A 13,521-nucleotide genomic window follows, 5' to 3' on the forward strand; every position below is an offset into this window, starting at 1 on the left:
GACGAAAGCTGCCGACAGACGCGCCGCAGAGAGGCAGCTCTGCCACCACCGCCGGTGAGCGTTTCCCCCTCTGTGCTACCCTCGCCCGGCTCCTCACCACACCCCTACGCCGCGGTAACGCCGCACTTGCGGAGGCCCCACCCGTCCCCCGCCAGCCCCACTGTCCTGACGGCTGCCCCGCCCCCGCGCTTCCGACTTCTACAAACGGCCACGGGCGGGCCACTCGCCCCGCGACACGGAGCCGCCGCGCCGCCCCGCCCCGCCCCCCAGCCGGCCTCTAGGCTTCCAGCGGGAAGGGCGGCGCTGCGGCCGGACCCGGGGCCTGCTGCCGGCTACAGCACCGCACAGCTCGGGCTGCGGGGAGCCCCCGCCGCTCCCTGCGCGCCGCGGCGCGGGGAGTTGTGGGTGACGTAGTCCCCACCCGGGAGCGGGCCCCTTGGTCGCCGGCTAAGCGTGGCCTTCGCAATGCATTGTGGGCGTTGTAGGAGCGGTACCGTGAGCCAATGGAAGCCACCATTTCGGAGGGGCGCACTCGCGTAGACGGCTCTCTCTGAGGTACTTGCATTCCATTGGCCAAGAAGAGGGCGTGACCGACAGTCTCTGCCAATCGGAGCGGGCCATGTAGAGCAAGCAGTTCCTCGGCGGGTTGCGTGTGCTGCGGTAGCTGCCGGTCGTTAGTCGTCAGCGCAGCCGGCGGATTGGTGGCGGCGGGGCGGTGGGCGGGGTGAGGAAGCCGGACTCGGGGCCCGTCGGCGGCGGTGGCGGCCCCTCAGGAGCCCGGCGGCATGGGGCAGCGGGCCCGGCTGGCGCTGGCGCTGTGCCTGGCGGCGCTGTGCCTGGCGGCGCTCTTGGCCAGCGGACTGGCCGCAGCCGGTTAGTACCGGGGCCTCGCCTCCCCGCGCCCCGCTGGGCCTGAGCTCTGCGGCGGCCTCGCCCCCCGTGGCCTGCTGGGCGCGAGGAGGGGGCGCGCCGCGGGGTGCGGGCGCCCGCACTGGGGCGCGGCGGCAGCGGGGGAAGGGACCCCGTGTTCTCGCTGGGGTTTTGGGGTGCGAGGGGGCAGCTCCGTCATCGCCGGGGCTCTGAGGCGGCGGAGGGGAGGGGAAGGGAGCTGGGCTCCTGTCAGCTGCGTGGCCGCGGGTAGCAGGGGTGGCGGAGCCGGGCTCGGCGAGGGGCGGCGGGCGCACTGCTCACCCTGTGCTTGCTGGCCTTGCCTCGCCGGGGGCTGTCTGGTAGGCCTGGAGGGGGGGAACACGCTGTTTAGTCTGGCTCCTGCTTTTAAACAGCGCGTTAGGAGCCTACTTTGTAATGCTTGCTCTTCTCAAAACCGAAACGAGACTTTTTTTTTTTTTTTTTTTTTGCTCCGAATTACGCATTTTCTTGCTGAGGAGCTGATAATGCTGATGTTGGCGTTATCAGGACAGTTTTCACACACAAACTTGGACAGAGCGTTTCTGGGGCCTGCATCATGTTGTTATAGTACTTTTTTCTCTCCTTCTTTTGTTGTTATAAAGCTTGGGGTTTGTGTGCTTCTCATATGTTGTCACCTACTTCCTTTCCTGGGGTTTCTACATCCCACATCCTTCTTTCCACCATGGGTGAGTGGGGGGAATGTGCAATGCATTTATGTCTATAGTGTTTCTAAAGCCAGAAAGCATTCCTTTAATAGACAGCCTTATCCAGTGCTACAGGGGATGTGCTTTTAGGCTGTCAGTGATACTTCAGGAAAATAACTTAACGTTTTATCTAGGGGTGAGTTCTGTGGTTTGAGGTTCATTTTCATATATGCAGTAGGAAGTTTAAAGTTAGGTTACTGGAGTTCAGACTAGATGTCAAGCACAGTTATATGAGCTTTGTGGGTAATATTATAAGCCAGCAGGGCACTTCTCAAGATGTAGAAAAGATGCATATAAGTTCTGTGAAGCCAGAGAGGTGTACTCAGACTTTGAATGGTGTGTTCTCACTGATTGTGTATGTAAAGGAAAAAAAGCTAAGGTGAGATGAGACTGTTCATGTCAGAAGAACCATCTGTTGTGTATGTGGAAGTTAAGTGATAAAATTAAGGACTGTTCCAAGTATGCATCTGTGGCTGTGCTAGCATGCAGCTCTTCTCTTGACTGCTTTTTCCACTATCACAAAGTTGTGTTTGTGAATTATGAAGTTCAGATAGCTTAATTCAGCCTTTAAAACCTGTATGTTTAATGTCAGTTGAACCAATAAAATTAGCAAACCCAAGAAAGCAAATGGTACATCCATGGAGGATTAGGAGCTGTTGCCAAACTTGAGTCACTACTGTGAGATAAAACTGTTCATTAATATCCATAATTAATTAGGAGAGAGTGTTTGGAGTCCAGCTTTTGGCAGCAGCTTATAACAGGAAGATCTTTCTTGCTCCAATTTTTGTCCAGAATCATTCTGAAAGGAAATAAGGCATCATCACTTCGTCAATATTTTTATTTTGTACAGTAGCCATACCACTTTCTCTAGCAGAGTCTGGTGCAAGCCTAGAGACTGTATGTTAAATGCATCCTTGAATACTTGTTCATTCCTAATGTCTGGTCTGGAAACAGTCATCTGGAATGTGAGTATGTTGAAGGGAGAGGTTTTAAGAAGGTTGAGTAAAAATAATTCAAGTATTGCATTTCCTGACTTCAAAAGATGGGGTTTTTTTAATGAGGATTTTTTGATAGTGAGTCTTTTTTTACTCATAGATTTAGGCCTTAACTCTATAGTCATAAATTTTGCTTAAATGAGTTTTTTTGAAACTTGAAGTGAACACAAGAAAACTCAGGCCTAAAGAAATGGGTGCTATTTTTTAAAGATGTAATATTCATACAGATTATGAGGAAGCTGAACATTGGGGACTGGGGAAAGATTATTAAGGAATTCACAGAGAACTGCCGAAAGCAGATTAAAAAATGGTAACTGTGTGTGTTCCAGCCAAAGCTGTCTATCTTCTGCTTATCACAGCAGCGATGGTTTTCTGCTTCTCCTGTTGACCATTCATTAAGAACGTTGGAAAAAATATCTTATTTTTTTGATTGCTGATATTATTTAATTATTGGGTTTTTTCCCCCTTGTTCGCAGGGTAAGAGGTAGACATTATCTCATCCTGTCTGAGGAGAGGAAGTGATTCTTCCTCTGAATATCCTGTATCTTACATGGCTAACTTGGCAGAGGTTTTCATACTGTCTCATCAACTGGTAGGACAAGTAGGAAACTTCTACCTTTTGAGAGAATAGGTACAGAGCTCAATGGCTTTCCCGGACCCTGCTGATTTTCCTTACCTAACTGAAAAGTATTCCCAAAACTTGTTGCATTGTTGCCTGATGGGGAATCTCAATTTCTACAGAGCGACTGCTAGAGAGTAAGTTTTGTAAATAGTTAGCCAGCAACTGCAAGGAACTGGAAAAAAAGATTTGTATTCAGGGTGTGGGTTGACCTATATCTTACTCTTGCAGTTGCACTAAAATGAATATGCTGCACAGATTGTAGCTGGGAACAATTTACTTGCTGCCAAGGGTACTTTGAAAGTAGTCTCACCAAATAGGTGGCACTTAAGGATTTTGCTTTACTCACTGCGTGTTTTAGACGTTCATGTAATTGGAATAGCATTTATGCTATGGAGTCTGTTTCTGTGCCAAATTTAACAGCTGAAAAATTTATGATAAGCAATCTGAGGTAATTTTATTCTTAAGATGTTCTTTTTTCCTGCAAGAATAGGGTAAACAGGGTCTGCATTCTCTTTCAAAGTCTAATTAGTCACTTGCACAAAAAGAACGTTAAAAGAAATAACAAAAATGTACTACAGAAGATCTGTGGACACTTTAAAGCAGTCGTTGCCAAATACTTTTTGTTTATGCGCCCCTCTCAGCAAGAAAATTTTTGAGCATACGTCTTCAATGTTTAACTAAAAAAAAAAAAATACTACTGTACTAACATATTATGTATATCATAAATCATGCTCAAAAAAAGAATGAGATAAAGGTGAGATAAACAGTGTATTAAGAAAAGTTTTATTTATTAACAGTACAAAAAATATTTTCTTCCTGCGCTCCCAAAGGGTTAGCTAGTGCATCCCCTGGCCTGTACACATCACAGTTTGGAGATCACTGCTCTAGAGCATGCAAACTCTTACTAGTTGCTTTGTTGTGGTAGTGTTTGAAGCTTGAAGAGCTTAGTGAAAACTGGAAGGAAACTGACTACAGTGGTCAGTTAGGGCGTTTGTCAGAGCTTTGAGAGATTGCCAACTGCTTGCGCTTACTGAGTTTTTAGCTGTTTTCCGAAGGTGAGTGACCATTCTAATGATGAAACCAATAGTATTTCTTGTCTGGTAGTAGCAGTCCTTTAGCTTTATAGGCTGTCAGTTGATTTGTTTTTCTAATATAGCAAAACTTTTGTTGGCCTTCCTCAAGCTAATGACATTCTTCTTGCTAAATCATACTGTGTAGCTCTTCTTATTTCTACCCTCTCTCCATAGTGCTTTCCTGAAAATGATAGTTCTCACAGAATGGTAAGATCTTTATTCAGTATATGATAGGATCTTTTTATCTAGCACAGGCTGCTAGAGTACTTTTGCTATATTTAAATAGACTGATTGAACACTGTTCTTTCTAATTGAGGAAAAATGAATGTATTTTAAAGCTGATTTTAATTATATATGAAGTGGTGAATGGTTGAAACAAGTGTCTAACTGTATGAAGTGCCCTAGAGTCCTAGCTGGGCATGAGAGCATACAGCAGTGTCTGCAGCTCAGCACTGTTTAAGTGAAGTATTCTGTACAACACTGTCAGCTACCTGTTTCAGCCTCAACTACTTCTGCTTACTTTTTCCTTTTAATATATAATTGCATCTCCCTAATTTGTTTAACAAATTGTAGGATTAATTTCCAATTGGCCTTTTCAGAAGGGGTTTATAGAATCAGGCAGCCTTGGTAACAGATCCAAATTAAAAAAAGAAAAAAAAAGTCAGTTACTTTTTTTTTAATTTGTCTGGAAAAACAAACTAAACTATCAGCTTTAATCTCTGAAACAGGTGCACAAACATAACATCTGTGACTTTGTTCAATAGTTGAGCCTTGACTAATAAGCTGTTCTTAGGTCAAACTGTGACCTTCCGTAAATCTTTCATTAACACTTTCAGAATAGTTTCCTTAACTGTTTCTTAGAAGTAGACACACAGCTATAAGTAGCGGGTGCTTATTAGTCAGCAGTTCTGTGAAATAACAAGGCTGTAAGTGGTCCCTCCTCTAGTCACATTATCAATCATCACTGCAACCTCATCTGCCTAGCTTACAAGGAAGTCCCAGAGCTAAGAACAGTTGAGCTAATATTTTGTTGTTGCTTTAGTGCTGTTTTGGAACCACTGTTTTGAAAACAATTATTCAAGTACAACTTCTTAATAACAAAGCTGGTTCCTTCAGAGAGAATTTAAGTGATGCAATAGAAATGAAATAGCTTTATTTACTTTCAGGGAAGAAAAGCAAACGTTTAATGAGCTCTAGGTTATATTGCTCAGATGTCTCTTGCCTTTCAATTTAGTAAACTTTTGTTTTGCCTATGAAGTTACAATAAAATTGTTCTTTGATATGTGTGCATACCTTATTTATATTTGACCTTGTGTGGTCTTTTATTGTAAAGTCAACCTTCCACAAATTGAAATCAGTTAGTAAAGCCTTTGCCAAAAAGCTGGAATGGTCTATTGCTGTCAGGCATATAGGCTGATTTTGAGCAGACAGAAACAAACACTCTAGCTGGTATAGCTGTTAAAAATAACATGATGTTTGTTACTGCAGTAACAGGTACTGTATAAGTGCTTTGTATGTATTAATAGCAGCATACAAGCTATTGACTAGGTTAACTCCATCTTAGTTTTCCCTCACTCCAGAAGCACATCTGCATCTCTTGCAAGCTCTGGAGTTTGAAGTTGTAGGAGTGGCATTTGGTTTTAGATCCAAATAATGTAGGATAGTAGAATGTAATTTGTAGGAAACATGGTAACCAAATTTGTCTCATAGTTTCAAAATAGAAAGGACCAGCAAGTATCCTAAATGCATACCTACTTTTTGCTGTGTCTGAAAACCAGCTGTTATGTGGTGATCTGAAGTGTTGAAGTTCAGTGGTAGAAATGCTTACGACTTAAAACAGTCAGCCTTAGCTGTTAGATTCCTCAAGCTGATAAGCACTGTGGTCTCTGCCAAAAATGCAGCTAGTTTTTGTTTTGTTCTGGTTTGGGGTTTTTTGGTTTTTTGTTTTTGTTTTGGTTTGGTTTGGTTTTTTTGGCACCTCTTGGTGTTTTTTCCAAATTGGTGCTTGTTCTTAAGGTGTCTTGGCTGCTACTTGCAGGGTCAATTTCATCTGGAGTGCTCTTTGCTATCTCCAGTAGTTTTTCTGAAGGGCTCTACACGCTTTCGTTTTCAGACCTGTAGGGTGCAGCTGCTTACCCACACCGACTGTTCTAGATCCTATTTAATCCTGTATCTGCTGGCAGTCAGACTTCTTGAGCTTTATGTCCTCTTCAGTATGCTCAACAGACTATTATATATTTATCTCAGTTGCACTGTCAAACTTCTTGTCACCTTAGTTTTGCAGCTTCACTTATAAATGTTAGCATTTTTTCTTGATTTTTTTTTTTTTTTTTTTTTATTATGCTGTTACAGCTTAAAGTTGATCCTCGTCTTTTTACTTACTTGCTGTTTGAAGCATAACCTTTAATTAGAACAGTGTGGAAATCGCTTTCTGGAATCTGGCTTCCAAGATTAGCTCTTTCATTGTAAATATTTGCAGTTGCTCTGTTGTAGTAATAGTCTTCAAAACATGAACGGATAAAGTGTCATGTTTGTTGTTTGTCACTTCAGAGGTTATTTATCTCTGGTAAGAGACTTTACTTGCACAAGAATTAAGTGTGCAAGTTTTCTTTGCTGCCAAATGCTTATAGAAAGTCAGCAGAGTTCTGTAAATTTTTGAAGAGTTTTGTTGGCAGTCAGTATTTGCGCAGGTAGTCTTTAATAGCTAACCGTGACATACTAAATGTTATAGCTCATGTAGAGGGCTCTAACTTCTATCACTTTAGGTACCTCTTCTAGTCATAGTGCAGCTCTCCAGCCTGTCAACACCTTACCACTGCTATAGGGCATTACACACTCCAGAGTCTCAGAAGGAGGGGATTTCTAAATGTAGCAGGAGTTAGTCGCAGCTTAGCTTAGTTATCTGTTTATATTTTGAGCTTTCATTTCAGTTTAAGTGAGTTGTGTACCAGAGAGAGGGAGGCCTGTAGCAGCATCTTTCAAATGTGAGGTGGTTTGTTTACCTAAATGAGGGGATATCGTGATGACTGGAAACAGTCACATTTTGGCTGTGGTAATTTTAGAGGTTTTCAGTCAAGATGATAGTGCAGATGATAGTGCAAACCAAGTTTTTTGAAGCACAATGAGTAGCTCATTCAAGTTATAGGACAAAGAAAATGAGAGACAGTTCTGCGAAACATTGGTAAAACTGTCACAAATAAGCTTTTCTGATTACCTTCTCCCTCTTTTTCACCTCCATTCCTTTATGTCTCTGCCTAATAATCTTTCTTCTTTACCATTTCTTCTCTTTCCAGTCTTTCTAATCAAATATCATATCATAGCCCATTCAGATAAGAAAGATGACAGTTAGATAAGGCTTGCAGCTCTTGAACAGTGTCTTAAAGACAAACTAATTTCTCAGTGTTCTGAAGAGAGACCTCTGTATAAAGGTTTGAATATGCTAGTCAGGCGAAATTCATTTGCATTCTATAAGGAGCAGTGTTTAGTTAAAAGTGCAGTAGTATTAATGTAACTTTCTGGTTGCTACTGAAGCTGTTTATACTAAAGCTGATTTGGTGGCTAAAAACCTTAGGTTCCATAGGCCCTTTTCACTTGAGGCGTACCTTTTTAAACAGTTCAGTTGGACTGGAACAATTCAGACTGTATGGTAAGCTAGAGGATTGATTTGGGTTTAAAAAAAAAAAAAGCCACACTTTTTTACAATATTGGACACGCAGTTGTGTTGGCATAATTCAAGGAAGAGGAGGATCATCTGTGAAACATTTGATTCTTCCTGACAGCTCTAACAAGGTCTTTCTGAATTGCATTAGTCAGCTTAGTACACTAGAATATTTCAGAACCATGGTACAATATTATAGCTAAACTTATTTTTATTTTTGAGAAAATTACTCTTGGAAAAGCTTTTTACTGACTTATAGCATCTCTCCTAGATGAAGAGGGAAATCAAGATGAATCACTGGAGTCAAAGGTGAGGAAATTAGTTTCTAGTCATTCTGTTTTTCTTGTGAAGTGAGAGCAAAGGTCTGAAATCCAGAACTGTTATTTGATTCTTGTTTTTAAACTGGTGTGTAGCTCTTGCTGTCTCATTAATTTCATCTGTGCATTAGAAGAATTAATGTTGTGTTATATCTCTGAAATTTTTTTTTTTTTTTGAAGAACTGAAAGGGATAAAGTTAATGAAGGCTGATAGAGGTAGCTCTACTTACTTTTCATGTAACTGTTTCAATTTAGTGTGTTAATTAATCGTATATTTAAAAGGTAATGTATTTTTTTTACCAGCTGTTGCTGTTCAGTTTCTAATCTTCTAAATTATGTGGCTGCTTTCCTTCAGACTTTATCTGCAGAGGATCAGGTAAAGGAGCATTCCACAGGAACTCGAGTGGTGGCAGGTCAGATCTTCCTTGATTCAGGGAAATCAGATTCACAATCAGAGAATGAAGAGAATTTTCACAGTCAAGAGGAGGAAAAAGAGAATTCACTAGAAGAGCTGAACCCTGTAGAAATGTCAAATCTATTAAATAAGGATTTGGAAGAAGCAGAAATACAGAGTCCAGGTAACTAACTGCTCACGGACTTTTGAACAAGTGACAGGAAAGATGCATCTGAGTAACTTTGGCATGTGGATGAACACAAATAGTCTATTTTGAAAGTAAACTTTAAGATACTTTTAATCTCGCATCAGAAAGGGGTGACCAGATAGCTTGCTCTCTGGTGACTTAAGGTTTTTTAACTACATCTGTCAAAAGTATCACAAGTGATTTTTCAAAAGCCATGCATTTAAGTCCTGTGCATTTTTTGGAACCTCTTATGAAGTATGTAAGTGATGTGGAAGGAAGGATTACTGGTTTTATCTGAAACTCAATTCTGGAGAAAAAGTATTCTGACAGGAAAAAAACTGCTAAAGAACAACTGTACTGGCAGACTTTTTAACTGAGCAGGACAGGAATCTACCCTCAGGTACAGTTGTTACACCTCTTGAATGAGACACTGGTGACAGCACTGCATTAAGGGAGGTTAAAGCTTTTCTAAATACAGTTTGGCTCCTGTGTATGGTCATGAGATTGCATGGAAAAAAAAATTCTTCAAGTTACCAGTGTGTATTTTGCAGGATATTGAGTAGAAAAATAATTCATTTTCAGTAATTTAGAATTAGTACTACTAATGCTTTTAGCCTTCTAAGAAAGAAGTTGTCCTGCTCTGTACACGCAAGACCTTCTCACTAATCAGAAAAGAAAATGGTATTTTTCAGTTGTTTATTTCTTGGTTTTGTAACAATCAAGTTCCACAGGAACAGTTTTTGCTGAAAACTGCCCATGAGTTTATACAGAGCTGGCAATTCCTGCTGCGTTTGTTTTCCTGTTTGGAAACTGATTTTACAGTATTATAACCAATACTTACAAGTAATCTATATTTGGGTTTCCTGCAGCCTAAAATATGAGATGAGATATAAGTAAATAAGGACAAAATATAGTGATAAAATACCACATACTTTATTCAGACATAGTAAAACAGGTAAATTGCTACTTGCACAGTCAGTTTGACAACAAGTACTTTATCCTCCGAGTAAGTTATTTACCTCAGTTTCCATTTATCATTCTTGAAGTACATGATAAAATAACTGTGGTGAGGTTTTCATCCTGTGATTGCATTGCTATGTTGCTTTAGGGGTTAGTATTTGTTACTGTCTTGGGGGAAAAACAGCATTATGGTTGAATTCAGAATTTTAAAAAGGCAAGGCGGAGGCCTGAGGCAGAGTAATTTCATAAATTTAGTGTACAGCTAACTTATGCAGAGCACTGTGTAAATGGTTCATGTCCAATTGTTTTCAATACAGGAGACAAAGTACTAAACATACAAGTAAATCTTCAAGTTCTCAATTGGTGTTAATATCCTGGACCTGGATTTTGGTCAAATGACAGTAATAAGAGGTCCCATCAGTTGTAGTTATATGTATCCTTAGCATGAGTTCGTACATTACTCTGGTTAACAGATGTCTAAAATGATTCCAGGCTAATTGCGTCTGGACACATTACTTTTCAATGCAATTTCTGAAAGTAACAGTTTTCCTTGTGTGTTATGGGATAATTAACTTGGAGTGGTGTGTTGGAGCATCTGCCACAGAATCAAATTATAAAGAGCAGTTTGAACAGGCTACCTAATGCTGGAGACTTCATTATGCTTCAAAAAATAAACATGAAGTTTTTAAATTAGTATGGTCCCTAGGCCTTCCAATTATAGACCCTGGAAAAAAATAACTAGCTTTCTCTATATCCACAAGAATTACAAACTTAACTTGAAAAAAACATGTATAATTGACATTCTTAATTACATGACTTTGCAGATGTCTTCAAATGAATCTGGACCTAACTGCTGGATTTAGCTTAGTGAAAGAGAAAAACCTGTATAAAAGGCTAATTGAAATAATTTCATTTTCAAAAACCAAAGATAATTCTTAGTCTTCATAGAAGATAGATTTTATTTTAAAATATTGCAATATTGGAATTGGTAAACTTTTGAAGTTCTAGTGCATGAGAAATGATAAATCATGCTGTTCAAAGTAGTTTTGAATGCAACTTAAATATATTTGGCAAAGTGAAATAAAGTTTTCAATGTAAGTCTATGCAACAATAAAAATGACTGGGCTCATAAGAAAAGATTTAAATGAAGTCACTACAGTTGCATGTTCCAAGTGATGTTCTGCTGATATTCGAGTACTTTCCTTAGCGCATTTGGCCACGTGGGTGGTTATGTCCTGGTTACATCTAACCCTGGGGCTAAAATGAATATATGCACTGGAATGCGCTTGGAGAGTAGTCTTGTGCATGAGAAAGGGAGTGCTGAGAAGGGAAAGTGAAGGAAGGGCTATTTATTTTGTTAGACAATAAAAATGTAACTGAGACTTGCCTTCTTCAATCTAAACAAATTTTTTTTTTTTTTTTTTTTTTTTTTTTTTTTGCTTAGAGCTAAGGAGTATAAGAAACCACATATCTTCTGTTTCATTTCTTAATTAAAAATAAGAAGAATGTTTTTTTCAAATGCTATTTAGAACAGTTGTTGCTTTTTCAGGCTTTTGTAAATTAGAAATTTTACTGGAAACTTGATTAAGTGCGGTTCTTAGAAATTAAATCCAGCATAGGAGCAGTTTCCTGTATGTAGTAGATTACTTTAATTTGTGGAATGAAGGAAAGCAGTCTAATTCCTGGGTATGTATTTTCAGTTTTAACAGCTATTGGAGGCACTGCAGATGGTGAACCTTGCTACTTCCCCTTTTTATTTATGGAGAAGGAGTATGCAGAGTGCACTGCAGATGGGAGGGAAGATGGCAGGCTTTGGTGTGCAACAACCTATGATTACAAGAAAGATCAGAAGTGGGGCTTCTGTGAAAGTAAGTAACCTGATGTCTTGTTCTTGTCCAAGGAATGTTTTCTTAAGCTAGTGTTTTCATTTCTCTTAATGCCCTTTATTTCACAGTCTAGAAGTCCCTGTCATATATTAGTGGCCACTTTATACTGTGATGTGCAAGTAACTATAAAGGCAAAGATTATGGAAAAGGTTATAGTGCAAATGCCACTTCCCAAACCTTTTTGGGAAATCTTGCAATGGAGGCATCTATAAAATTCTTCGTTTGTGAGGCTGTAGGAGTATAGGGGTGTGACAGTATTTCCCATTACAGTGACTGATTTGTTGCACGAAGTCAACACTTCTCAGGAAGTGTCCTCCTGAAGGAGGAACTTTCTTCCTTGTACAGGTTGCTTTGGAGCAATGAAAAGAATATTTTAACAGCAAACTTGTACATGAGAGACAGCACGTGAGAAGAAACTCCCTACCAAGATATCCAATACCTCCTTTAGACAGCTTTTTGTAGTCACTTGAGTTGTTTATTGGTCTTTGGAAACATTTTTCTGGCTACTTTACCTTTAGAACCAATAGGATTTTTGAGAGAATAGTCTTGAGCTGTGTAGTTGGAGCTCTTAACATGCTCTTTTTCTTTTCTTTAGCTGAAGAGCAGTCTAATAAGAGAAGGCAGATGCAAGAAGCTGAGGATGTTTATCAAACTGGAATGAAAATCCTTAATGAAAGCAGTAAAAAGGCTCAGAAGAAAGAGTAAGTCTACCTTACCCCCACAAGAGAAGGATGACATGACTAGTCCCTCTGGCTTAACTGAAAAATAACTTAAATGAGTTGCCCTGGGACTTTTCACTTTATTGGACTTAGCATCAAACTATGCAGTGGTAGTGCTGAAAAAAAAATAGTAATTTTGGGATATTTAGAAAAACAAATTTATGCCTGCTTTCCTCTGAATCCATTAAAAAAATTATGTAAGATTAATTTCTGAAGAGCGGATGTCATCAAACCATTGACTTCATGCAAGATGGTGCTGCAGTTCTCTAGCTACAATTTATATGTGGTAACTTCCCAGAAAAAAAAAAACTGAGAACGTGATACAAGATAATTGTCTTTTTTCAAATGTTTCTTACAGTCTGGTTCTCATTCTGCTTCAAAAATTAGGTGGGAAAAATCAGCATTTCTTCTCCTGCTGTTTTTGTTCCTACTTTCTGATGTTTTCGGTCGCCATAAAAATAGTATTAAACTTAATCTCAACAAATTGTTAAAACTTTACTAATTAACATTGTATGAGAGAAAAAGGGTAATGCTTGTAGAGGAAACAACAACAAAAAAAAATGAGTGTTCTGTTCATTCTGATCTGTTTACTTTCTACTCGGTATGTATCTAATTACTGATTAAATAGTTGTCAGCTTACCACTATAATTAAGAATATCTATGTTAATTTAGAACTCCCTGGTACTCACGTTGACAGCTTCATCTGTAAGTGGTGACTTGAGGCTGCCGATTATTATGTGAGCACTGTTACCATGTTAAACTTGCTTGTGGAGGTACGGGAGCATATTTCTACTTTATGTATAAGGGAAACTGAAGCACAGATAGAGGTTGGCCATCACACCCAGGCAAAGACAAAGGGAGACAGTATTGGTTAGACTGTGACTACTATTCTTTTGTATAAAATAGTGTAGGAATTGTAAAACCATATTAGTTCTCTTGAACACCTTACACTTTCTTAGGAGATGAAATTGTGTAAGGAACCGGGTTTGCCTCAGCCTGTCCTAAAGAAAGAAAAGAAGTCAGAATAGAAAGGAGGAGAGCTAAAGAAAAGTCTTGGAATACTGTCAAAGGTCTGTGAGAAATCAAGCTGAAGATGC

The 13,521-nt window shown here is 39.9% G+C and overlaps 1 protein-coding gene across 3 annotated transcripts in view; it reads left to right on the forward strand.

The window, feature by feature from the left end:
- Nucleotides 1-721: 721 nt before the first annotated feature.
- The window catches only part of SEL1L (SEL1L adaptor subunit of SYVN1 ubiquitin ligase), a 35,250-nt gene continuing 22,450 nt past the window's right edge, over nucleotides 722-13,521 (forward strand). For 2 of the 3 annotated variants that reach the window (XM_086748426.1, XM_086748427.1), the window contains exons 1-5: nucleotides 722-873; nucleotides 8,233-8,270; nucleotides 8,634-8,856; nucleotides 11,520-11,687; nucleotides 12,301-12,406. In XM_086748426.1, coding sequence (XP_086604552.1) covers nucleotides 786-873; nucleotides 8,233-8,270; nucleotides 8,634-8,856; nucleotides 11,520-11,687; nucleotides 12,301-12,406 — 623 coding nt within the window. In that variant the 5' untranslated portion in view covers nucleotides 722-785. The remainder of the gene's footprint in view (nucleotides 874-8,232; nucleotides 8,271-8,633; nucleotides 8,857-11,519; nucleotides 11,688-12,300; nucleotides 12,407-13,521) is intronic. The other variant, XM_086748428.1, reaches the window with a different exon arrangement.

The sequence above is a fragment of the Chlamydotis macqueenii genome, chromosome 5 (assembly GCF_036417535.1).
Source record: "Chlamydotis macqueenii isolate bChlMac1 chromosome 5, bChlMac1.mat, whole genome shotgun sequence".
Lineage (NCBI taxonomy): Eukaryota > Metazoa > Chordata > Aves > Otidiformes > Otididae > Chlamydotis > Chlamydotis macqueenii.